General features: G+C 43.5%; 3 protein-coding genes across 8 annotated transcripts; 1 reads left to right on the top strand and 2 right to left on the bottom strand.

Annotated features, from left to right (window-relative positions):
* Positions 1-843: 843 nt before the first annotated feature.
* pianp (PILR alpha associated neural protein) lies at positions 844-8,661 on the bottom strand. The gene is made up of 6 exons (XM_018672416.2): positions 8,218-8,661; positions 7,644-7,700; positions 7,037-7,446; positions 6,561-6,639; positions 3,112-3,258; positions 844-2,406 (listed from the first exon to the last, which is right to left on the bottom strand). The coding sequence occupies exons 2-6, from the start codon at positions 7,652-7,654 to the stop codon at positions 2,385-2,387; spliced, it is 669 nt and encodes a 222-aa protein (XP_018527932.1). The 5' UTR covers positions 7,655-7,700; positions 8,218-8,661; the 3' UTR covers positions 844-2,384.
* Positions 8,662-8,790: 129 nt separating this feature from the next.
* Positions 8,791-16,401, bottom strand: si:ch211-154o6.3 (uncharacterized protein LOC563854 homolog). The gene is made up of 13 exons (XM_018672409.1): positions 16,105-16,401; positions 13,993-14,111; positions 13,291-13,532; positions 12,842-12,965; positions 12,425-12,546; positions 11,792-11,878; positions 11,520-11,609; positions 11,031-11,119; positions 10,179-10,401; positions 9,929-10,051; positions 9,618-9,783; positions 9,326-9,414; positions 8,791-9,152 (listed from the first exon to the last, which is right to left on the bottom strand). The coding sequence occupies exons 1-13, from the start codon at positions 16,192-16,194 to the stop codon at positions 9,052-9,054; spliced, it is 1,665 nt and encodes a 554-aa protein (XP_018527925.1). The 5' UTR covers positions 16,195-16,401; the 3' UTR covers positions 8,791-9,051.
* Positions 16,402-16,811: 410 nt separating this feature from the next.
* Positions 16,812-26,191, top strand: znf384b (zinc finger protein 384 b). 6 transcript variants are annotated; one of them, XM_018672317.2, is made up of 11 exons: positions 16,852-17,342; positions 19,252-19,319; positions 19,568-19,796; positions 20,400-20,513; positions 21,297-21,451; positions 21,539-21,615; positions 22,373-22,597; positions 23,729-23,896; positions 24,026-24,104; positions 24,253-24,411; positions 24,556-26,191. In XM_018672317.2, the coding sequence occupies exons 2-11, from the start codon at positions 19,254-19,256 to the stop codon at positions 24,937-24,939; spliced, it is 1,656 nt and encodes a 551-aa protein (XP_018527833.1). In that variant the 5' UTR covers positions 16,852-17,342; positions 19,252-19,253; the 3' UTR covers positions 24,940-26,191. The 6 variants fall into 6 exon arrangements, with proteins under 6 accessions (XP_018527831.1, XP_018527830.1, XP_018527833.1 ...); XM_018672316.2 differs by having other exon boundaries at positions 16,856-17,342; positions 21,524-21,615; XM_018672315.2 differs by having other exon boundaries at positions 16,812-17,342; positions 24,253-26,191.
* Positions 26,192-26,846: the final 655 nt, after the last annotated feature.

Below are 26,846 nucleotides of genomic sequence, written 5' to 3'. Positions count from 1 at the left end.
CTCCCTGCAACATCCCTCCCCACCTCTATAAATAGTGGTGTTAATTTCAGTCAGTGTGATTGAGCTACATTGGTTCACAGTTTTTTACCAGAGTGGAGCTGTGAGTTCTAACAGCTGTACACCTCAAAAGTGTTTGTGAGCTCCTGTACGTGTAATTTGGGGAGAAAGTGGCAGGTGAATCGTGTGTTTGCTTATTAGACGTGTGAACGTGTGAGTGATGTTGCTGTTTGTCCACCACGGTTACAGATTGCTGCTGTCTTGCTGGTGTGTGTCTCATAACTAGACGGTCATTAAAACTTCCAAGTGGAACCCAGCCAATCAATTACTTTGATTGATCAGTAAAATGCCCAGAGGAGATGGAAGCACTGGCTGTGCAGCAGGCTGGTAGAGAATCTCAATACACTCGAGTGGCATTTCTTCTCTTGCGCCTGCCTTGATTTTATTGACATTTGTTTGAAAAACTGTTCACAGAGGAAATTCTTGCTTAGCATCCTGTTAATCTTTCTGAAGCGAAAGGAATCCATATGAGGTGAAGAGATAAGGGAAAGCTTGAGACGTGAGCAGTCGCCTCATTCTTCCACTCTTTTCAGCTGCTCCTCACTGGCAAAAAAAAAAAAAAACATGATTGGCACATGCAGGACTTTTGAATGCCAAACCCATGGTTCAAAATCAATACACGGCGGTGGACTAAACGTTCACTTCGGGGAGAAAAAGATTAGGATACAGAGGTAGCTATTAAAATGCACAGTGTAAGCTTTATCCTTCCCATAAAGCACCGCAGATCGCACAGCTCCCCAGGGAATTCATTCAACATGCACAGAAATAAACAGGCAGACACAAAGCTAAAACGCCAGTGTTGAGTCTTTATTGAACTTCCATGGTACAGAAAAGACCACATTTCTACAGGAATGCTACTAAAAATCACAAGACTGGATATCTGGAGGATTGCACGAGCCACGCATGATACCACCAGCACTATGTCTGTAGTGGAAATGTGTGTAAGTGGGGGATTCATGTCTCAAAGCTGCTTAGAAAAGTTGCCAAACACAAACTGACATTTGGCTTTGAAAGGTTCTATAAGACATCTCTCACTGATAGATAAAATAGACATTTATAAATAATAGATTTGAAGCAACTCTCACAGGTTTTCTTTACTGTATACATGCAGATTCATTGGAGAGACAGAAGTGATGCTCCTTGATGTACTACTTTCCTTTGGTGCACCCAAGACAGCTGATATACAGTGACTCGATAATGATATGAAGGTAAATGATGGTGGGTTGGTTTTTGTTTACCACATTTGTGATACTTGGCTGTCAGGTGAAGAAATTCCTTATTGTGGTAGTATCGGTCCTTTGATCACTTGTTCCCTCCTCATTTCCATGAAGACACAAATCTGTCTTTGTTATGCACCCTCCAAAAAACCTTTGGGAATCATTGATTTTCAACAGGAATGCCTCCTCTATCCGTTTCCCACCCTGAATATTTTATCTCTACCAATGGAAGTACTCCATGCTTAATACACCTCTACACGGTCCAGCAGGAACAAAGGGTGCTCGCAAAGGCTCGACAAAGAGGTGAACGTCAGCCAGATAATTAAGAGAACAAATCATGAGGAAAAACTGAAACAAAACAGACTCTTCTACACACTGCGGAAGAAAAAAGCCACACTATTTGCATTCCAGGCGCCCAAAGCGGGGAATAAACAGCAGTTTTTGGAGCGTGACATGTTAAACACATTGCCTGTTGGCTACAGCCGTGCCAAACAGCTTTGTGAAATACCCCGTTCGGTGTTTGGAGATGCTGAGAATGGCTTTTTAACCATTTACAAGCCAGATACAAGCCTGCTAAACTGAGCTGAATTTGAGAGTCATTTCATGAAAGAACAGTCTGCTGGATTAGAATTAATACTGAACAGCTTCACGTGTGCAGCTGAATCACTGGAAACAGTTGTGGAAGCACAGGTAGGGCATTTCAGGGGTAATGGGATGTTGCATGGCTGTTAAACTGCTTGTTTGTGAATTAGTCATGGCAGGTCGAAGCGCAAAGCGGTTGGGTAGCTTTGCAGAGCTCAGGGCCATACAGAGGATAGAAAAACAGGGAGCAGGTTACGGTGACGCAGAGCCACATAAAAGAAATTTACACCCAGCACAGAGGAAGGAAGGAAGGAAAGGAGGAAGAAGGGAGCAGCAGGGAGATGAGTTTGGGTTTTTTAGACCTCAGGGAAGCCAAGGAGTTTTGTGACGGCTGGATACCTGGGATCCCTGAATTCATTTCACAGTTTCAGAGAAAATAAAACAGCACTGCGGGCACATCCTCTGGTCGTGTTGATGTTCCTCCTCAGGCCACCGTAGAAATGTTTACCATATGGAAAAACAGTCACCTCAGAGGTTCACAACTGGGATCCTGACATAGCAAGAGACACAGACAGAGAAGAGTGAGAAAGAAAAAGAGGAAGAAGGGAAAAAAGGAGATGGAGGAGGAGGATAAGGGGAGGGTTGTGGGAAGCTTGGGAGCCCTGATGATGGGAGGAAAGACAGAGGAAGAGAGGAGAAGTGGAACAGAGAGGCCCGAAGCTCGAAAAGTGGTGTAGACGCAAACGGAAAGCTGCATCACAGGGGACTTAGAGGGCGGCGGGGGGAAGAGACGGAAGAGAAGGAGGAAGAGGAGGAGGAAGGTGGAGGAAGAGCTGATGGGGGGGTGGTGGTGGGGGCACTGGAGTACAGCTCTATAATTATCCTGATTGAGATTAACTTTAAATACCCTAGAATAAAAGCATCATTTCATGGACGGGGGCTGGGCGCCTTTTCACAGGCCCATGATGACTCATCTGGAGAGAGAGTTTAAAACACCGATACATCTTACGGCAGCACCAACACTCCAAGCCTGAATACTCCACAGAGAATAGCACTACTGTCCAATTATACTCCATGGACATCCTTACAATGCACGCAACAGGGGTGATAAGGATGCTACACACACACATATAAACACACACAACTTGAATCCAGAGATGCAGAGTGACTCACAAACACACATCAGACTCATAGACTTATATACACACACACTCAGGCACTCAGACTGTGCAGAGCTGGCGAGGCGACTCATTACCTCTCCCTGTCGGTGAAGGAGGAGGAGGTGCTGTGCAACGTCTGCCGGCTATCCTCCGAAGCGAGGGAACGAGGGAGCGCGAGGGAGAGGGGGGGTGCCACGCCACGGGAAAGCGGGGGTGGATGCTGGGAACAGCTGCGATCGTAACTGGGAGAGGACAGTGAGAAAGATAGACAGGAGAGAGGTGGAGAAGGAGGAGAGGGTGTGGGGGGGGGGCAAGAAATTGGGAAAAGACGGGAAGAATGAAATATATAATGTAGGAGAGATAGAAAATGTAGAGGATGCAGGGAGGGATAGAGGGTGAGGAGGAGGGAGAAAGGGGGGTTGAAGGAGGGAGAGACAAATAAAGTAGGATGGGAGAAGAAAAAGATGGGAATTAAGGAAAAAAGAGACAGAGAAGAAGAGGGACAGGAATAGAAATAGAGATCAAAAAAGAAAGTTGGAGTTTGAGGCAGACAGAGTACAGTAAGAGAGGGTTAGAGAGGGAGAGAGATGATAGAAGGAAAGGATGAGAGGGAGGAGGTTGAAATGAAGGGAGACATACAGAGTAACAGATATGGAAAAACAGCAGAAGAAAGACAAAAGACGGAGGGGGGAGAGAGACACAGAAACATAGTCAGAGAGCATCAAGAGCAGCCAAGGCCATTTAGCATCAGCGAACACATTACACTGCCACTGTGAGAGAGAATTAGTGCACTCATCGGACTCATTAAAACGCTGTCAGAGGGGAGAGGGAGGCAGAGCGAGAAATGGGGAAGGAGACAGCCACTGTGGGATGAGGGAGGGGAGGTGAGGTAGGGAGTCGAGGGGGGGGGGTGCAAAGGATGCAACAAGATGAGGAAATGGACAGAGGGGGAGAGAGGGTGATGCATCGGCTGAGGTGGTGTGCCATTACTTCTGCAAGGAGTGTGAGTTATGGTGAAGACACAGTCGAGAGTCACAGATTCGGGCTCTTAAGAATACTTCAGACGCACAACAAAGCTGTTCTCGCTGCCGTAAAAGCCATCCCGCGCCCTCATCCTCCCTCAGTAACACCTGTCCTCTTCTGGCTGACTTCCTCTCTCTCTCTCTATATATATATATATTTATTTCTGCACACACATCCACACGCAAACACAGTCACGCTTGATAACATTAGCCACACTGACGATTTTAGGGCTGGGAAAATCACTGAGCACATATGCCGCTCTTCTATACTCATAATCAACTGGATGGTGGCCAATTTCCACTATAGGCTATCATTTCAGTCCATCTGTAAACCCCCCCACCCCCAGCCCCCACTCACTCTTTCTCCATCTAACACATGGTGTTATTTACACATTTATGACACTGAGGCACAAGCCAGTCTATAGAGAGGGGCTGCTGCCATGTCTCTGTCTGAGTCCCCTGCATTTCTCACTTTTTAAAGGCCACTTTTGGATCCACCAGCAGCAGCGCAGGGTTTTTCCTCCACAGCGGGGGCCGGTGAAGTAAGTTATCGAAACAACAGCGAAGGCCAGTCTCAGGAACAGAGAGAAAAAGGGGGCTTATCGTGTATCAGCTCACGGCAAAGCTGGAGGATTATCTGCGGATCTGCAGCCGGACTGGCGGTGCTGGGAGAGATAGGAGACTGGTGAGGGAGATAAGAGGAGTACCGGCTGTGCAAAGACAGGCTGTGTTAGAGCAAGGCAATGACGATAACTGGAAGTAAGCGAGGGACCTGAAGGAAGAGGGTAGGGAAACACGGGTTTTCAGAGAAAGGAAGGGGGGGAAAAATCCCTGTGAGGCAAAAGGGGAAGGAGGCCCAAGTGGGAGGAGGGAGGGAGGCTTAGAGAGAGCGAGGGGAGATAATGTGGGAGTGTGGGAGCAAAATTGAGATTAAGAGAGAGTATGAAAAAAGGATATGAAGGAGAACAAATTATACAGATTCAGGCAATGAAATGAAAAATTATGATACAATAGAAATGTGGGTATGATGAGCTGATAAGAGAATTACAGTAAAGAGGAGGGGAGTAAAAGTATAAATGGGTGAGAGAGACAAGGAGATTGACAAAAAAAAAAGAGAGCGAGAGATGAGGAAGCAGAGTGTGAGATGAGAGGAGAGAGGAGTCCCAGTGGTCAAATAAACTAGGTGTTATTGGTTTGATCAGCAAAGCGTGGAAGTGCTCCACTACATCACAGAGATGACTCCCCATTTCCAGCTAATGGGCATGTGTGAGCACTTCCTACCAGGCCTGAAAATGTAACATATACAGAACACCCCCCCACCCCACCCCCACCCCTCCTCTGTGTTTACATGCTCTGCAGGTTTAATGGCTGGTGGGCTGTTAAAGCACATTGACACCAGTGAAAGTCATGTTATCGCTCAAGCCAGGACTGTTTTTGCTTCCCCTCCCATCCTAATGGTTGAAGTGAATGTTTAATCATTGCAACTCTAATGGCACTAAATGACACATCTGTGCCAACTGTGACTTTCAGGAACACAAATGTTGTTAATAAAGTCATTAGTAAGCAATTACTCAGCTCTTACTTTAGGGAGGGAATATGTACTGTACACCCACAGTGACAAGACAGACATGCACATGCAAACACATCTGTATCTATCAAGGTCTCATCTTCTCTGAGACACACACATCTGGCCTAGTCCACACATTTTCATTTTGACCTGTCACTTTAAGACACGGTATGTTCCCGTCTCTTAGCACTAATAGACAGCCCTGATTAATTTCTATGTCAATGGTTTTTTGACTAGTTACAAAAAGGGCCATGTCTACACAGAGCCCCTATTCACTGTTTGCTTATGCCTACGAATGATAATCAGGTCAACTAAAGGATAATTATTCCTTCTCATTTTGTCTTTCTTAGAGATCTGAAGATGGTCATATATCTAGTAATTAACAAGACAAAAAGACAAGAAAAAACTTAAGTCTTAAAAAATATTCAAAGTAACAATATGTCATAAATGTGTTTTCCTATCTCATTAATCACCTTGTGACCCGTCAGATTGGGAACCCGTCTTCTAAGTCATTCTACAGTTGACCTCAACACATCCCTGCATTAATTAGAATATCTATTATCATCCATTAAAAATTCACCTTCACGGAACAAATATAATTCAGTGGATCTACAAAATGGTTTCAGATCAAGCACCTAATTTAACCCTACTAGTCTTGAAGTGCCCCATTTAGAAATACAAACTGCTGTTGTATTAGGGGAAGTATCTCTTACTGAAGCTCACACTGATCTGCACCTCGTTGTGTGTACATTATCAAATTTACAAATTGCTCTGTCCATAACCTTTACCATAAAACATGAGAAGGTGGTGTTTTAATCAGGAAAATCAGTAATGGCCTCCTGATGTGGGACAGGTGTCCAGCTCACACAGGGAAAGTTTGCTGCTGTTCAGTTAATTATGCAGTCATACACACAGACACACGCAACACATTTTTGAGGAGAGATTCAGTTCCTACCAGAGTTTGGCTATAATGACGACTGCCGTCAGGATGAGCAGCGAGGAGATGGTCACGGTGACGTAGAACTGAGGGTCCACTGCAACACACACATACACACACACATACTCATGCAGTTACTAATCTCAGACCGTGACCATTTATAATTGTATCCAGAACAAAAGAAGAAATCAATGAAGTCAGCTGAAACATGAAATTGGATGTGCAAGACTCTGGCCTCCAACTATAACACCAATCCGATGACGTCTTCCCTGTATCTTGCAGTTTGATGGCCAATTCCTCCCTATGAGTGATGAGAACTTTATTAGGCATTCCCCGCCACAGACTCAGCCGGCTGCACACAGCAGGGTGTCAGCCTTCACCGTGGTGACAGCTAATTCCCTGGAGGACTCCTGGCATGTGTGTGTGTTCACATGAACTGCAGCTCATGGCCACCTTTATTTAGAAATCCTTCATGTGCATCTCCTGATGCCCACCTTCCTCAGGCTCTGTTTCCTCCGCCTCCGTCCCTCCATCCTCCACTCCTTCCTGCTCCCTGGACTCCAGTGGCGTCTTCTCTTGGGGGTGCATGCTTGCATCGGGGTAAGGCCAGTCCTCGGACGTGGCGGTGCTGGCCTCCTGCTGGTGCCCATGCTGGTGCAAGGGGTCAGTTTCCTGGCTGGAGAGGAAGTGGTAGGTCTCGTCCTCCAGCGGCTGCGTGGGACCCCAGACCACCGCCCAAAGCGGGGTGGGCGTGACCTGGGCCGTGACGGACAGCTGGACCGACAGGGCGTCCACCTGCTCCTCGCCCTCGCTGTCGTCACGGTTACAGGTGGAGGGCTGTGTCACCAGAGCAACAAGGAGGAGGGAGACGAGGGCAGTCAGTCGTGCGACAGGAGAGATGGAGCTGGAAGAGAGGTGGAGAAAGAATGAGAGGTGGTGGAGGGACAGAGAAGTTATCTGAGAAAATGTGCTGTCCACAAGCGCCCTGCACGACCTCAACAGCCCAGACATCAATTCCCACACCAGGCATCACTCAGAATGACATTTTATGCATCTGCACCCCATACATTTCTCCTTCACCTCAGAAACTATCCATCTTACCATCTCTCCATCGCTTCGCTCTGTTCACTGAGACTCCGCTCCTCCGATCATCTCCCTCTGTAAGATAAGACAGAGGGGCAAGAGAGGGATAGAGAGAGGGAGAGAAAGGGGGAGGGTCCAGTTTTTTCTCCTTTTATGTCCTCAGATAAAAAGCATGTAAACATAGACACCAGCAATAGTACTGGCAGAAAGCCAACTCTGTCACCTTTTTCAAAAAAAGCATACACAGGCTCCCACAGGCTTTTAAATTTAACGCTCAATTATGCGCCACATGTTTATCCAGATCCACATCTGCATGCAAAAACACCCAGAAGTACACACTCATTGTCTGTTCTGCTCTCTCACACACACTTACAGTGCACACACCTGAGCCCAGCACATTAATCATCATTAGAAGCATCATGCAAGGAGCCAATACTCTATATGGCACTTTGAGCAGAGAGCGGTAACTTCCTATCTACAACTCCTGCCTAAATGCCACAGAAATGTCACTTGGAGACACACAAGCAAGCAACACCGCGAGATGGACACAAGACACACACGCACTCCGACACATATCAGTTATCATGCCTACCTCTGGCAGTGGAGAGAGGGAATGAGAGAGGGAGACAGAGAGAAAGGGGGGAGATACAGAGAGCAAGTGAGAAAAAAAGCATCGGTTGCCTTAGCGACTGAGACATGTAGAGTCTGCTAGAGTAAGAGAGAGGAGAGAGAGTGATGTAGGGAGGGCAAAGAGACTGTAGGAAAGAGATTTAAATGCTAATTATGTGGTTTTTTTTAAATGGGTTCAATTAAATGGACACAGAGGAAAAGAAATGAATTTGACAAGGCAAACAGAAATGATACTGAGGACAACATTAATAAGCTCATTTTACAAGGGGGGAGGTTAAAAAAAACTCTTCAATTATGTTTACAAAAACAGCAAGGACACCCCAGAGAGAAAAGAGACAGAAATACAGACAGCAAAGAGGAGGAGGAGGAGGAGGAGGAAGAGGAGGGAAGGAACGAGGGGAATAAAGATGGAACAAAATTTAATTTACATTCATTTACACCGGTTGCACCGGCAGAGCGGGGCGATGAACTGGTGTTTCAAGAAGAGACAGGGTCAAATTGAAATGAAAAAAAAAAAGCCAACAAGAGATGCAAATTTGAAGGTGAGAGTCACAGTGTGACAGCTTTATTGTATGTGGAAATAATATTTACATAGAAAACAATCTGCCTATCACTCGCACTCACACAAACACACACACACACTTTCTCAATCCATATGCTCCCTCCCCGATGCTGACACTCAGTCTGTCACACTTCACTCCCCTGCACCCTCCTTCGCTGTCACTACACTCCCTCCCCTCTCATTTCCTCTTCATGGCTGCAGGCCGTGGTGTCCTCAAGACTGAGAAACCAGCACTCACTGGAGGACGCAGCGCAACCACGAGCCGGACCCTCCGTCCTCCGCGCCGTCAGACCGCGTGTCTCTTCCTTCATCGCTGTCATCGTCATCCCTGTAATCTAAATTTGACGAGGAGGTTGGACAGATTCGTCTCAACATGCATCATCTAAAATTAACACGATAGTGTAATCTGCAATGCCACGGTTAGTCATTAAGCATGAGTCAGTAAATGAAGACCTGAAGAACTGTGAAATTGCAGTGTGTGTGTGTGTGTGTGTGTGTGTGTGTGTACCATCAGTCTCCTCATCATCTTCTGTGTCCTCCTCTGATTCCAGGAAGCAGGAATCCAACTGACTGTCTCTCTTCACTGTGACGTCACCTCTGTAACATTTACACCCACAATTAATTAAACACCTAATATCAATAGAGGTGTGTGTCAAAGTCAGTTAAATCCCAGTATACCTCCAGGATTAGCAATGCAATTGACCTCAGAAGAAATAATGAATATTCAAACGTGGAATATAGTTGATCAGGTCAGGCTAAAGTCTCTTTTACTGAGTAGTGTTGACAGGTGTTGCACCCACCTCTGCTTCCCGGAGCTGGGGAGCTGCTCCCAAACGATGAGATCACGACCTCCGCTGACCCACCGGTGGTCTCCACTCCCCGTGGTCCACGCCGCAAAGCAAAGTATTCTGGGGGCATCAGGCCAGGTCAGAGAGGCCAGGTACCGACACTGAGGCAGAGAGAATACTGGAGGCAGGAGATGAAGGGAATGGAGGTCAACAGAGGAAAACAAAGTGGTTTCGATTTTTTGTCTTAAGTCCTTTCTGTGCTGTCATACTCCCAGAGCGCAGTGAGTAACTTCTAGTTGCACATGGTTTACTCTGTGACTCACAATTTAGAGTGCTCGCTCCGTTCGCCAGATCATAGCAGGAGCCAATTAGGAGGCCTCCTGTCTGGTGGACACAATCTGTTACCCCGGTGATGCTGCTGTGATTGGTCAGCCTGGATGTCGTTCCTGTGATAATTGGACAGATGTTAGGTAGAAGGATTATGCAAATGTTCCTTCATCTGCTTTATCTTTTTTTCTCTCTATCCAACACACAAACACACCTGTGCTCTGCCCATCCCATTCCAGAGCTCACCTGTCCTCCAGTGAAGGATTTTGAGCCAGGCTTGACCGTAAGCCAGGAACACTCTGTCTCCCCGCGGGCTTAGGGTCAGACGCCCACCCGGCCCCCCTCTGCAGCCTGTCACCTGGCCGCTCCAGTGGTGCAGCAGCCTCAGGGGGTCTCGATCCGAACACTGGTTCTCCCACACAGACACCCCTCCCTCGGCCGAGCCGCTGAACACCAGCGGACCCTGAGACTGTGGAGGGCACAGGAGACACGGTTGTCATGGTGATGTGAGTCTTCACCCAGTGTGTGTGTGTGTGTGTGAGAGAGAGAACATGTATGTTTGTGTAATTTGAAAAGAAGTGTACGAACAGTTGCAAAATGTACAATTCTGTGCCGATGCTGGTTATAAATGGATTGTGTGCTTTGCATGATAAGCAACAAAGAGGATGACAATGATGCGCTACGCTTTAATGCTTTAGGCACATTTTGATGACTGCAAATTGAAAAAAAAAATATGCATATGCAGCTGTGGATTTCAATATTCATAAAAAGCCTTTTTGTTCAAAATATGTACAGTATGCTCTCTAAAATTGGCCGAGCTTACATCTCATCAAATATCTTTGATTTCCATTTGAAAGCAATAAACAAGGAAAGCTTGTGTGAGGAGAGAGTGTAGAAATATAGCCGTCTGATTTCCTGAGAAGAGGCTTTCTCTACAAATTAATAATCAAGACTTCTAAAGCTACTTCAGACAGCTTTTAGAGAGAGAAACACTGGCATGTTTTTGTGTCCTTAAAAAGAGTCTGCAAAAATGAAGGCAGCTTGAGCATCCTCAGGGTGGACAGTGTGTCATGGCCAGCAGGTGAGTGACCCACCTACCTGGATAGAGGTGACTGCTTCCTGGTGAGCATTGATTGACTGGCAGTGTTCGAAAGTGTGCCAGCTCCAGGCTTGAACTTTCCCCCCGTCTGCAGGGTGACAGAGTGTGAGGTTAACGTGTGCTGACAGGCGGCTGGCAGTCATTATTGTTGGTCACGGTCGACCCACCTGAGCCTGACTGCCTAAACTGTTGTGCCTCCATCTCTCTGATTCACCCTGATAGCCCTCTGCTGCACTGACTAACTCACTGGCAGATGATGCCACTCTGTCGGACTCTGCCTACATATTAGCAAAGACATACACACGTCGGTATGAAATAATGCATTCATACAAGAGCGTGTGTATATGTCTGCTCCAAGAGCACGCACATGTGCGGAAATAGATACAAATACGATGTGATACGACAACTTCTAACTCCCAATTATTCTATCTGCTGTGTCACTAGCTCTTAGTTTTTCCCACACACCTACTGACCACACAAAAACACACCTGATCCGGTGACGATGTAGCCGTCTTCCTCTGGCACAAAGCAGAGAGCAGTCACAGCATTGAAGGTGTAGATAGACTTAACACACTGCCCTGGGGGTAATGGGAAAATACTAATTTAACTGACAAGATACAGACCACCAGTCAACCGGGCATACATTGATTACCATACGCGTGCGCACACACGTTTCCCAGACAGAGCCCTAAGGCACCGTCCACCTTAAAATATATATATTTATATATCTGTGTGTGCATGTTTGTGTGGTTAAGCGTACCAATGCTCAGGGCCCAGATCTTCACATAGCAGTCTGCCGAGCCACTCAAAATAAACCTCTCCTTGTCGGACAAAGACAGGGACCAGGCTGACGAGAGGGCAAACACAGACAAAAGAGCGGGAGGGGATGGAGAAGGGGGAGGAGGAGGACGAGGAGGAAGGGACATGGATCGGAAAAGAGAAAGAGAGAGAGAGAGAGAGAGATGAGGACAAAAAGATTTAGCTGAGAGGAAGCTGTAAATAAGTGATGGTGCACAAAATGAAAAAAAAAAAGAGGCAGCTTGCGAGGAAGACGCAAAGAGAGAACAGACATGATTTTAAAAAAAGAAACAAATAATTAGTGGATGAGTACAGTGTGACTATAGTTCGGCTGAGCTGCATCATTTATGGGCTGCGCTTCTAGACTCAGTATTTTAAGTTGGGGAGGAGAGCCGGAGAGGCCATTGGAGTTCAAGTGATGGAAGGCTGCCTGCTTCAGACAGACAGTGAACTCTATAAAGTGTCTAGTGAGGTTATCTCTCACTGGGTTTGATCTGATGAACTGCTCCTATAATTACCAGACTGCAGGACACAGGCATTACTCAGCTGTAGTCGGCACACATGTAAGGACGTGGATGTGTGTGTGTGTCCTCACCCAGCCTCTTGCAGTACTCAGGGGGGGGCGCAGACAGACAGGTAACCCCGCCAGTGTGACCCCCCAGGTTCTTGTGCTCAGTTGCTGTGGGAACGTGCCACACCTTCACCGTTGTGTCTCGGCTTGTGAGGAGAAGGATGGACAGAGTGAGGAAAAGGGCGACACAGGAAGACGGGAGAGGAGTTAAGAGCCAGTGAGTGAGAGAAGGTGGTGAAAACAAGCACAGTTAAAAGGCGTTCGACACAAACCGCAGGAGAATTGAAGCCGAGCGTTCGGGGCGAGGTGGGGGAGGGGGGAGGAAAAACAAATACATGTCAGACAGCGAGGAAAAGAGCGGGAGCATATTAAGTGATAAATTGGGTGAAATGTTCACTTTGCACATCCATTATGCAAATCAGGGCATCTTTGTCGCTTTACCTTCCAGAAACCACCAGGTTGTCAACAGCAACCACACAGGTGACTATGTCATTGTGACCCTCCAGCAGCCTCAAGCGAAACTTTGCCTTCTCCCAAGACGCTTTGAGGGATGTAAATTCAGCTTCTGTGAAAGAAATGATTTGTGCAATTAGCAATGTTGACTCATCAGCACCCCATCTTATTAATCTACACAGTTCCTCAGTATGGATTAGTCTGCCACAAAGTGTCAGGCTAATTTAGCTCCAAGGATGCAAAACGTAGGTCCTGTCTTCAGGGAAGCAAATGCAGCCTGTTGGTTTTTCATACTGGCAGCCACATGGGCTTGTAAAGACTCCTCAGGGCACACATGTATAATCAGATTTTAGATATTAACCGCAAATTAAGGCATTGTATTATACATTTAGCCGTCTGTCCGCAATCTATTCGGCCACTTTTCTTAATTATCCCACCTTCCTGTCGTAGTTGCTGCTCCTTGTCAGACTCTGGACATCCTCCTGACACGTCTCGCAGATGATCTGACACCTTGGCCAGCTCTGTCCTTTCCTGCTGTCTGCCTATCTCTGCTCCCCCTCCTGTCTCCCTCTGCCTGGCAGTCGGAGCTGGCGTTGCTTGAGCTTTGGACTCCTCTTCTCCCTTAAGGATCTTGGAGGCTGGAGGCGTTTGTGATGGAAGGGCCCCAGGAGCATCCTCCCTGTGCCAGCGCAGAAAGCAAGAGCTGAATGAATAATCAAGATGCAAACTGCACACGGCATCCTCTGTGACAGCGAGCATACCTGTAGAGGATCTCCAAGTCCCATGCAAACAAAAACTGTACTTCTTAATGAGCTCCTAGTCTGCGTATTAGAGAATAAGCACGTTCCATGCAGTCTGATGTTAATACCACACATGCTGATTTCAGTCATCTGCACAAAGCCCTGGAGGAGCTTTAATAGGGAGGATGACATCCCTGAGTGATGTTTACATGACACATTATGAGCAGCAGAAAGTTCCCATTTTCTTAAAGCGTGACAGTATTTGACCTCCAGTGTGTTTGGATAGACATACAAAAAGATCAAAGGCTTCAAAGTGAATGTTGTTGCTTTTGAAGGATTATGTTTCTCTCCATCTGCGACCCCCCCCCCCTTGCTGGTACCTCTCCCTCACTTCCTTACACTTGTCTTTTCATCTTCTCCTTTTTTCCGTCTCCCACAATCCCCAGAGTTTGCTGCGGGCCAGAAAGCTGCAGCTGAAGCTCAGCCAATCTGGAACGCAGCTCCGCCTTCGTGGAGATCTGAGAGGGAAGAAGGCACGAGATTGGTTGTAAACCAAGCTACTAAATCCACAAGTTGTTTATATGCACAACCAAACATACTCAGCCTGTCTTGATTTATTAGGCTGCAACTGGCGACATACGCCAGTACTCCCTGACTGATTGTGAGTTATGAAATATGCATGAATGGGTGAATTAGGCATGGCAACTTGATGTCAGGTGGCTGTTTCCTGTGTTAAAGGAGCACTCCACAATTAAGTACACAGTTGTTTTCTTTTTTACTTGTCAAGTACTATTCAGCCTGTGTGACTGTATGATGTCTTTTGTGGCTCTGGCGGAGCTTTCTAAAGCCTTGTGATCAGGATTATCTTGGCTTGGTCTTAGAGACAGCAATTTTGTACAAAAAAACTGAGGTTTGGGGGTTTGACAAGATATGGACATTTACCAGGTAGAGAGTGACTACAAAAAAAGAGAATACTGAGTTGCATTGTGGGACATGTAGGAACTAATGTTCAGGAGAATTTATCAATACTTGAGACTAAAAGTCAGGATATCTGTGGCTTTGATTTTTTACCTTGTGAGCACTGGTAGCAGAAGTATTTAGATATTTTACTTAAGTAGAAGTAGCAATACCTCAATGTGAAAGTACCCTTTTTATGGTAAATCTCCTGAAGTAGAAGTACAGAAGTATTTCATAGATGTAATGCCAGCAAAATGTGATTCAAAGTAAAGTATCTAAAGTAAAAATACCCTCTTTTAATTCCTATCCATCATTATTGATGCATAACTGTGTCAGTGCCATTTCATAGCTTTGTTCTATACTGTTGGTTTAGTTCATTAATTTAATCTATATTCATACATCATTATCAAACACAAATGCCTTATTATTTATGGATTTATCATGTTTTGTATGTAAAATCTCAATTGGAGAGCTGACAAATAACTACAGCTGCCAAGTCTGATGTAGTAGAGAAATAAATGTAATGTTTCCCTCTAAAAACAAGTAGCATATAAAGTTCCACAAAATGACCGTAGTTGACAATAAATGTATTTAGTTATAGTATGTTCCACCACTATTTGTTAGACTTCCAACTTTGTAAAAGTGCAAATGTGGTAAGTCTAAATCCATGAAGTGTCGCTATTTTACTTTGATAAGGAGATAATCCATTGTATATTAAGGGCTATATTCCTTTATAGGGAAAATATTTTTCTGGTTAGTTGTGGGACATTGCTTAACATAGTACAAGTTCGTACAAAAGAAAATGCAGTTTATTCACAGATATTCACACTGTGTACTGTACCAGAAACCCTCACTACCAAATGATCTTCAGTTGTACATGTGTAGGACACTGCTGTATGCATTTATTTTCCTGTCTCCAATTAGCCATGTGAGGGCGGTCCAGTGTAGAAAAAAAACACTGCTATAGGGCATGCTCATAACTTATAACATTCAAACACTGCCCTTTAACAAACCGAGGCTTTCCTGAAGTTCCTGATTATTATTCATTCTGATGCTCAAAGTGTGAGCTTCTCATCTTGTGAATTCCCGGGGCAAAAGCTGTCAGATTACTCACACGCACACGTTATTATTAATGCATTGATAATTGCATGTTTTTTTTATTTATGATGCCAGCGCTGTTATGGCAACTTTAAGAGACTTTAGTTCATAAATTTACAAGATATCAGCATCAATAAAACATTATCTAACCAGAGCTTGGCTACTTTGCACCAGATCTTGTAGAGAGTAATTATACTGTAATACTGTCTGGAGTGTGTGGTGTATGAATATGCAGCTCTGCTCCAGACTGTCCTTCAATATGCTTAAGATGGATATTTAAATTAGGCTATTATTATTATTATTATTATTATTAGTATTATTATTTTACATTTGCTGTAATGAAGTCTGAGGTGCAGTCATAACCTGTTGTTACGCCTGCGGGAAATCTATTCAGGATTTGCATAATTCACACCGATAACATCAAAAAATAAAAAGCCAGATGAAGTGTTTCTGTACCTTGAATCTCTCCTCTGGGGTAAGACTGACTTTTATTTCCAGATTCTCAATCTGTCTCAACTTCTTCTGCAGCTTCCTCACCTCCCCCATTTGCAGCACTGTTCTTGTCTGAGGCGCTGCAGATTAATTACACTTTAAACTCCCTGACTGACTCTCAACCTACTCAAAGTGTCAAATGCACAACATTGCCTTTAAAAGAACAGACTGGAGAGGTTTAAATAAATAAAGATGTGTCACACGGCTCGGTGCTGTGTTAGGAGGACGTGTCGCCGGATGTTGACGATTCTTCACACATATATAACCGTCCTTACAGCGCCATCATGTGAACAGCGATGGTGCTGCCTTGAAAGCTGTGAATAAGAAATATAACTCTACATATTGTGCTGCACATTTACCGATTCACATTCTTCTTTTACAGGGATATGGTTGTGTTTTGGAGGGTTGAATGTTTGACTCGGTTTATTCACACACCGGGACTAAAAGTGATTCTAACCACTGGAGGACAGAGAAAGCAAAGCCGTGCTGCCTTCAAGGGCTATTCTTTCAGCTCGTATTTTTGATTTTCCAACTCGTAAATTAGATTTTTTTTTTTAAAAACTACAAAACACCAATAACGCCTGTTTATTTTATTTAACATATTAAATATTTTTTTCAGCAACAATTTTGATAAACAATTAATTGTACAGGCCCTATTTTTTTTTTTAACAAGAAAGAGTCTATTCATTCGATGAATTTAAAATGAATTTATAACACTGAGAAAAACTTTACAATAACCCTGACACCTACTGACAGTGTAATTTCCGACAGCAAATGAAGGCATCATCACTGTCTTTCTTCTCTCACAAGTTGAAGCTGAAATGTTACAAAGTAAACGCAAACAAACAACAATATCCGTGCAGATTCTCCCTTTTAGCGCTGTTGTGGGGACACCAACCAGGTGACGGAGGACACGTTACATTTTATAAATTTAAAAATGAACTGGCCCTCAGTTAGAGGAAGTGACATCAAAATACAGACTCCTTTTGTCTGACGACCTTATCCGGAGGAAGTGAAGCTCAGAAGAGGCAGCTGCTCAACCGGAGGGGGAAAAAAAATCTAAAAAAAAAAAAAAAAAAAAAAAAAGCGAAGAGGGAAAAAAACTTAAGTGCTTTGCAGGAATTTGGACAGATTTGGAAACTGTGTCCCAATCGTCCCGGCCCACGGGAGTTCCGGGGAGGGAGACGCAGTCGTCGGCACCGGTAAACGCCACTATTCTCCATGCAGTCGGTTGTAAATTTTAGGTAGATTTGCAGGACTCTGCTGCCGCCTCTCCACCCGTCTCCACAGCCGGAAGTCTGTGAGGATGGTCTATTGGTTTTTTTCTCTTCGCTTCAGTTTTTTTTATCCTTTGGTTTTTTTTGCTTTGCTTGTTATTTTTCCCAGGCAGGAGGGCACTACAGACACACTGTGCCGTCTGCTAACTGTATGTTAATCAGCACGTCGGGCCTGATTAACCAACATGCAAGGAACCGAAATGGAGTCCTGCTGTTGAGCTATGGCTTACTGTAAACATTAACATATATCTTTATTTGAAGCATTTCATTAAAGTTGGCGACATTGGCTGTTTTGTTTCGCCTCTGCTGAGCCAACTTGTAGCTAAGTAGCTGGACCTGCTGCAAATACCACATAATTGTTGTCAGTTACTGTTTGTTCGCGCTCAAAACCATGAAAGCCATACCTTACAGGTGAAGTCCAGTGAAGAAAGTTGATTATTACAATACATAATCGATGTTATAACGAACCTAGGAGCATAATCTCTATTGTGCACCTATGAATTTGCACCTGTATTTGAGTCAAAGACAACCTTAACCTCAAAGACGAACGTGTTATTTCAGATTTTCAAACCACATGGATGGTTTTTCTCTCCCTTTCGGTCATTAAGTAATTAATTCGCTGGTTATTAAATCGTTATAATTTGTCTCATAAGTCAGTCTACTTTTGTTCATATCTTTTTAAATTTTTGTTTAATTGGACTTTTGCCGATAGGATCCTGCAGGGCCCAAGGCTGCCTTGCCACCCAGGCAAAGTGAGCAACCGCCTCAGGAGTCGCGCACCTTCAGGGGCCCTCAAAAACCCCAGCTTCACTGTGTGACTTTTAGTTCGCGGCAATTTGATTAATAGGGATTTGCAAAGGAGACATGTCACAGCAGAGCAGTCACAGATGTTAACAGCTGCTTCAGTTTCAGGATACTGCTTTCGAGCATGCTGGCTCACACTGCCATGACTTACTGAGACACTTGAACAGAGGAGTAGTTAATGTTATTAGTAACACATGAACTTTTTTCCCCTTATATAACAAGTCAGAATACCTACTGTGAAAAAAGGCTTGTTATAATTCTTTTGGGGGATATGCACCAATAAAGCACAATATTGGCTGATGATAATAAGGACCTTGCAGTGGGTCCAGGATTATTACCTGATCTTTAATGTTAAATATAAAATACAACTTTAATTAGCTCACCTGATATTTTGCTTACAAAGTGCCTATTCTTATATTTATTAACATTTAATGCAATTACCACCCAGGACACCTGGGGCCATGTAATATTCTGTGAATAAACCCTTAAAAATAAGACACAGTATTTATAAGACAAACATTATTGATCTCATATGCTCGTAGGTAGGTGTGGGAAATCACTGGCCTCAATGAGGGCTTTCCCTTTAGACTGAAAAGTAATAGGCCACTTAAGTGTTTATTACTATTTCTAAATCATTCTGGTGGTAATGCGCCACATGTACTATTAGGTATACCCAGTTAGAAATAATGCAGGCTAATACAACAGCTCTACGATAAATTCAACCTTCACAAAGGTTATAATGCTCAGTATTTGTTGGAATGGTTTCAGCTTTTGTCAGCTGTAGTTTGTGGTGCAGTTTAATTGTACTGCCTCATACCAAAAGGTTTTTCTAATATTTGTCCACTGCATCAGCACTGTAAAGTACAACATTTATAATGACCATAAAGTCTAAGTATAGACTATGTATTATATATGATATTACACTTTTGTTTACAGTTGGATAAGTGCCTTTAACTGCTTTGTCCTATGGCCTGTTGGTATATATTTTTAGTCTGTAAAGTCATTAATTCTTGCTGTTTTTGTGTTGCAGAAATGATGGAAGATTCTCATTTTAATTCATCATATTTCTGGTCTCCCGTCCCCACTGTGCCAGGACAGGTAAGACTGGACATCACACACAAAGTGTGTTTTTTCATCAGGGCAAATAATATGATAAACAAGTTTGTATTGAAGCATGAATAGTCATTCTTCAAAGTTTTTTATTTCAGTAGGCGTTCCTTTTGTTACGCACCAACAATCATCTAAAACTATATGTGACTAGAAGAGGAGGATTTTTTTTGGGGGGGGGGTCCAGTCTGGTCAAATCAGTGTCAAATCAAATGACAAACTCTCCTCTCTCCCGGCAGATTGAGAATGCCATGTTCCTGAACAAGGTGAAAGAGCAACAGGAAAAGAATGCTTCCTTCCCTCCTTCTTCTGCATCCCACTACCAAACAGCTCTCCTCACCATCCCCACTCCTGGGGCCAAGACAGATGGAGGAGGGCAGGCTGGTAGTGCGGCGCACCTCCACCCTCCTCACAGCACCCAGAACATCACGGTGCTGCCTGTCCCCTCCACAGGCATCATGACAGCAGGTGAGTCTGTCTCTGCGTGGGGGGAAGCCTCGGGGGCTTTCTCAGACTGTTTTTGTTTAAATCACTATCCACTGACATAACATCTAATGATCAGAGTATGATTTCAAAGCAGAACACGACCAAAGGTTGAGGCTGGACTATGATCCCATAAGTTTAGTTCTGAACCATCATTTAACAATGGTGCATTAAATTATTTAGTCGCGTTCAAATTGACATTTCAGTCACATAGGACCTCTGAGCAGCACTACAGACTGAGAGCAAAGTTTTCCAGTAGAATGAATCCCTGTCTGTCTCAATTCATGCTACAACCTCAGGGCTTTTCTTAAATAATGTAGCACTGTACTACGACACTCTTTTGTAGCACTGTCTTAACACTAATGCACATAATGTGTCGGTAATACATTTTTGAAACTGAATATCAGGAAATTCTGGAGAAAGAATTTTTCATCTTAAACTGTAAACTTTGGAAAGAAAACTGTCCAGAGTTATCAAGTTTGAAATTCTTGTATTTTTCGCTGCCTGCAGTCTCCTTAGTAAAGTGTGAGTATTTCTCTCTCTCTGTCTCTTGCTGATTCTGTCTCTGTCCCTCTTGTCCGGGCGCAGCGGGTCTGGTCATCACAACTCCTCAGGGAACACTTGTCTCTCCCACCTCCTCTCAGTCCTTCGTCTCCGGTCATCCAGCAACAACCATGATTGTTTCAGCGCTCCATTCACCAGGTGGAATACATATAATGACGCACCAAGCATACGATATGTCTAATACATGTTTTCTAAAATGTAAAAAATAAGAGTTTTGACTTGATGCTTTGAAGCTTCTGGCCTTCATTTACCAAATCCTCACTGAAGCACACACATTCTCTTCACAATTTCTAATTTCAGTACAAAGTTATAAATTTAAAAAGGTTTATAGAAAAAGTGGGCTGATGAAATAAACTTTGCCAGGTTTAATTTTGTTTTAGAGATTTCGAACATGATCAGACCTGCCAGCTTTTCTGAGTGTCCTTTTCATTAGGCCTGGGCTCTGTGAGAGAAAATAAAATTTGATTTTCTTCAGAGTTTTCTTCAAAGCACATATTGATCTCAGGAGATACAAAGCAAGAGATTGACAGAATGAGCAGCAAATAATTAAATTTCTTATCCAGGCTTTGTTAGTAACTTATGTTTCTACCTTTTAAATTAAAACCAAAAATATCATCCATGTGCAAGAGGTGCTGTCACAGCTTGGTATATTGGTGTGTTTTTAATTTTCTAATATTCTCTGTGAAACCACATTCACCATTTACCATTTTGAGATGTTCCTTAACCTTTCTTTGTTTAGGATTAGATCAGTTGGAACTTATTTTTATTCTGATTCTATGTCCTTGCTCAGTCAAAAGTCAATTACATGTGAAAGAGGCACATTTAAAAAAAAAAAAAAAAAAAAGCACTTCCTGCGCCACACATCAGCTTTTAGCAAAAACACACCCTCCTCTTAACGTGCTGCTTTTGATCCTGTTGTAGACAAAAAAGAGGGGGATGGGACGTCCCACGTTGTTGTGATGCCGGCACCCTCAAAACGAGGCAGAAAGAAGAAGACCACGCTGTCCAGGGTCGGTCCTGTGGGTGGACCAGGGAATGAGACGCTGATACTGGCTCACCTGACAGCTGGCAGTCAGGTAGGAAAGAAGCAGATTTAAATCTGAGATACAAAAAGGTCATCGGATGAGTTAGAATTTCATTTCTGACAGGTGGCGTCTTTACAGCATCACGGTGGAGACCCATATGACCTCTCAAATGAAGATGAAGACCATGGCCCAAAAGATAGCACTAAGACATACAGGTAAAAAAACAAAAAAAAAAAACAAGCAACACCTGCTGTGTCCCCCCGTTTCTCCTTGCTCTAGCTGTGGAATGCGAGCACACCTGTTCTTCTGTGTCCTGTTGAAAATCAGCATAGAGATGTTCAGCTTTTGTAGATGAACTAGGCACTGCTAGTTATAAAGCATCTGACACACGCACACAGACACCTCTTCTAAACACACCTCACTGCATGATGTGGCAGAACCTGCCTGCTTTGTAGTGGACAGTTGATTTCCTTCTCTTAATGTATTTGACATACAAATACATCAGTGCTCCATAGACGTTCTGTGCGCACACTGGGCATGAACTGCCCTCTACTGTCCTCTTTGCCTTTATATAGCATGCTCCTTCAGTTGTGACTTCTCAAGCACTCTTGTGTCTTGCTCTTTCACTTTTTATACTATTGGTGTACCTTTCCCCTTCAATTTTCTCTGATATCTCCCTTGATATCTTTCCCTATGTTTACATGTCTCTTAACATTTGACTGAACCAACTTCTGTTCTCATCGATTTCTCCCTTATTGCTCATTCTTCTTTTCATTTTTTTGTCATGTCTTATTTCTGTCTGCGAGTCATTGCTTTATTTTCCTCCCTCCTTCCACCACCCTCTCCTAATATTCCCACATCTCATCTTTTCTTATTTTCTCGGATCTCCTTTTCTATACATGTATCCTTTTTTTCTTCCCTCGTTCTTCCATCCCGTCCCCCGTCCCCATTTCTGTGTCTCTCCGCCTGTAGGTGCCGGATGTGTGCGGCGACCTTCTTCAGTAAGTCTGATATGCAGATCCACTCCAAGTCGCACACAGAGGCCAAACCTCACAAGTGTCCTCACTGCGCCAAGTCATTCGCCAACTCCAGCTACCTGGCCCAGCACATCCGCATCCACAGCGGGGCCAAGCCTTACACCTGCTCCTACTGCCAGAAATCTTTCAGGCAGCTCAGTCATTTACAGCAGCACACACGGTACTGCAGACCCCCCCTCCTCCCCTTCCCCCCCTTCCCTGTTACCAACCCCTGTACCATATTCCCTGTCCTCTTAACTTGTCCTGCCAAATTCCTTCTTGGAGCCCAGACTCGTGTCTTCTTCCTCCTCCCTGGGGAAGAGAGTGGAGTGGTGTGCAGATGCATATTACACTGCCATGTAGATGTTGGCTCGCATGCTACCATTTCCATCCAGAAGTGACCTTTTCAGAAGATTAGAATTCAAATCACACCTTTTAAGTTGGGTTTTGTCCATCAAAAAATTTTCCATAATTTATACACTAATCAGAATGGCCATTTAAAATGCATGGAGCCCTTGTTATACGAATTGATACAATGAGAATATTTGACCCTTTCTTTCTTGTGTGTGTGCACAGTTCTTGCCCCTCCCTGTGTACTGTTTGCACTGCATCATATTTTTCCTGCTTTACATGCCTTTACATGTTTCTTTTGTCTGCATGTTCTGTCATCTTTTCTCTGCCAGCGCTTCCTCCACAGAAACACACACATGCACATTTAGAAATACGCGTTGAACTGAAAACTTTTAGACAGACTTTGTTCCATTGAGCTTCACCATGTAACCCACTGTGTTATTGTTTATCTTATTGATGCTTTTTTTTCTCTCTTTCTCCACTGAATGATGACGCTTAACATAAATCCTTTGCTGCCATGCTCTGCTTTCATGCTGATGCTGTTTTGTTTTTTGTTTTTTTTTTTCTTTTTCCCACGTTTTTCATTTTGGGTGTCCTCAAATCAATTCACAGTCATTTCTGCTGGAGGCATGTTGATTTGACTGATGAATTCCAATTATTAAATTGTAATAATTTTTAAACATTTTACCATTCGTTAATAAGTTTTAACAGAACATCTTGTGTTTAAATTCAAATATTGAATTCTAAAAGCTGGCCCGGATGGATAGATGTACAGTTCTGTTGATGTTCATGTTACATGCAATTTTAAATAACACATTGTAAATTACTTCTGACACTACTTAGATGATGTTTGCTTAAAGTTTCCAAATACTTTATTGCTCCATGATTTCCTTAGGGAAGCAGTATGTGTCTCAGTCTACCCTTACAATCTCATGTCCCTTTCTCTGTCTGCCCTCATCAGGAATCACACAGAGTCCAAGCCTCACAAGTGTCCCCATTGTACCAAGTCATTTGCCAACTCTAGCTACCTGGCTCAACATGTCCGCATCCACACTGGAGTGAAACCCTACACCTGCTCCTACTGCCAAAAGTGTTTCAGACAGCTCAGTCACCTTCAGCAACACAACAGGTAAGCAAATCACTGGTCTTGGGTTTCTCATCTGCCCCTGTTTCTTTCTGCAGCCAGGTTAGATCACCATGAAAGTGATAGGAGTGTGAGTACCTGTACCTGTATGTGTTTGCTTGTGTTTTTATGCAGGATTCACACCGGAGATCGGCCATACAAGTGCGCCCATCCGGGCTGTGAGAAATCATTCACGCAGCTCTCAAATTTACAGGTGTGACAGAATTTAGTTCTCCTCTCAAACGGTGCATGTCATGTCTATTGTTATATATGTCGTGTTATTTCCTGTACTACAGAACTCTACACTGTACTGCGACACTTTTTTAGCATTTTTCTTTTTTCAATTAACATTTTTTTCTCAGTCCCACCGACGTCAGCACAACAAGGACAAGCCCTACAAATGCTCCAATTGCAATAAAGGATACATAGATGCAGCGAGCCTGGAGGTGCACATGTCCACACACACTGTCAAACACGCCAGGATCTACTCCTGTGGTCTCTGCAACCGCACTTATACCTCAGTAAGACAAATGTCCATTTCTGAAGAGCATTTCTACATGAAACACTATGAATCGCCTCACTGGCAACAGACACCTGGCAGCTACTTTACACCGTGTAGTCATGTGTCCACTGTTTCCCCTCTACCTATCCTCCCCTCATCTCAGGAGACGTATCTGGTGAAACACATGGAGAAACACAACCCAGACCAGTTGACTGCACCAGCAGTCGCGGCACAACAGAACCAGAACCAAAGCCAGGCCCAGGGCCAGGCTGGGGCTCAGAGCCGGGTAGAGAGCGCAGATGGAGGATCGGTCCGGCCCGGGGGAGCTGGGAGCGGAAGAGCGGGAGGAGGCCAACAAGGACAGACCCAAAGCAACTACCCCCAGACAGAAAACATCCCCTGTCCATTTGACCTGCACCAGTATAAAACAGTGTCTGCCAGTGACATCCAGTACAAACCAGTCAGTGTGGCTGACATTACTTCCCACAAGGACCTCTGTCTCACTGTGTCAGCATCCACCATTCAAGTGGAGCACCTCAACTCTTAGAGGTGGTGAAAGGAGGGAGTTGGGGGGGTGGGGAAGTTAGAATTAATTCAAGAATACAAGAAATGGAAGATGGAGAGTCAAAGGATAAAAGCAATACTAAGATGAAACAAGTCAAGAACTTTGGAACACATGACTGTGCCTGAACGATGAGGCAGACAGGACAAACGATACGGTGACACAGTATACTGAAGGCTATAATTTTGTTTTTGTTTTTTTTTGTTTTTTTTGTTTTTTTTAGTTTGTCTCTTATTTTCTCTCTGCCTTGTTTGATTTGTTTTTCTTTTACTTAGCTGTCCTGTCTGAGTAGAAAGTGCATGTTAAGGCTGCAATAAAGTGTGTTTCACTCCATCACAGTGATGGTTTTTACGATAGGGAAAGATTCAAAGAGACAGTGCTTTTGTTGTTGTTTTATCACCTCCCGCTCTTCCCTGCAAATTCAGCTTTGGCCATAGCAATTTATGGTCTCTCTGTTGATAAAATTGGTGGTTAACTGTGAAGGTAAATTTTTATACTTTCATACAGAGACTTTCAGTTTTTACTCAGTGTTATTACCTTTACTATGTTGTACAATACATGCCTGCAGTTGATTCTTCTTGACCTTAAAAGGGATGTAGAGGGTATTTCTTTTTCAAGAGAGAAAAAATATCAATCAAGTATATATAGATATATACTACCAGTTTATAAATAATGATTGCGTGTTTAAGGGATGTGTTTATCCATATAATCTATTTAGACCCATTTGCAGGCCTTCACATGACCTTCGGGAGAGTGATGTGCCAGTTCATGTTTCATGTAATCCTATTGTACTGCTTTGTGTGTATGTCCTAAAAGTAATATCCAAATGTGTACTTGCTATTATACTTCCACAATAATGTTTATAATATTTCTTTATAGACATACTGACACATCCGCAATTTGTGTTTTTTTTCTGCTTATAAAACAATAAACCCTCTGAAATTCTCTCATTGGCATTTTTCCCTGTCAGTTTTTGCCAAATTTATTTATTTTTATTTTTTTGTGCCATACATATACACATTTGGTTTTATCTGTCCTGTTGTTTTTATCCTGATTCTGATTCATCAGCTTATTTGTTTGGGTGATTTATCCTAGATTTAAAAGCCTAACCAGGGATGCGGGCCACAAATTAGCTTCAGCTAGATGCCCTATATACATCACATCTGTTGCATTGCATATGTGTATGTAACAATGTTAATCTGCATGGTCCCTGTTAAATAAACAAATAATTAAATGATTTCCTTGTGTGCCATAGTGGCTTTATGAAGGGGCATTAATTTAGGGCTGAAAATGTTTAATCTGCTTAGTAGTTTCTCAGTCAGTTGATTAATCATACCTCACAATGTCAATGAAAATGCCCATTACAATTTCCCAAGGCTCAAACTGACAAACAGTCCAAAACTCAGAGATATTCAATAGCAAATATTCACATTTGAGAGTCCAAGAAAAATATGTTTTAGCATTTTGGCTTAAAAAGGTACATAAAAATTAATTGTCTAAATACTACCTGACTGATTTTCTTTATACTGTCTACTAACTAACTTTTTTCAGCTGTGTAATCATTAATTGTAAATACCTTTTATTTTTGTTAGGAAAAACTGTATTAAGATGTTTGAGATACATTGCACATGATGAACAGAGGGGGAAACACCATTCCGTTTGTGCTTAATGGATGCATAATGGCCTTGAAGATAGAAAGATATTTAATGATGCGCTTTAGTATTCAGGTATATTTATTGATTTAAGCTTATCTGTTCTCGTCTGCTCTGCAGGAATGTGCAAATGTGTGAGGTGTTTACAAAAGTGGACAGTACCATTAAGGAGGAGGGGGTATAATGACAGACAAACCAACATTTCACAGTAGATGTGTGCAATTATACTCAGGGTAAGAC

The sequence above is a fragment of the Lates calcarifer genome, linkage group LG15 (genome assembly GCF_001640805.2).
Source record: "Lates calcarifer isolate ASB-BC8 linkage group LG15, TLL_Latcal_v3, whole genome shotgun sequence".
Lineage (NCBI taxonomy): Eukaryota > Metazoa > Chordata > Actinopteri > Centropomidae > Lates > Lates calcarifer.
The sequence above is the reverse complement of the archived record's forward strand: the minus strand, read 5'-3'. Positions and strand labels throughout refer to the sequence as shown.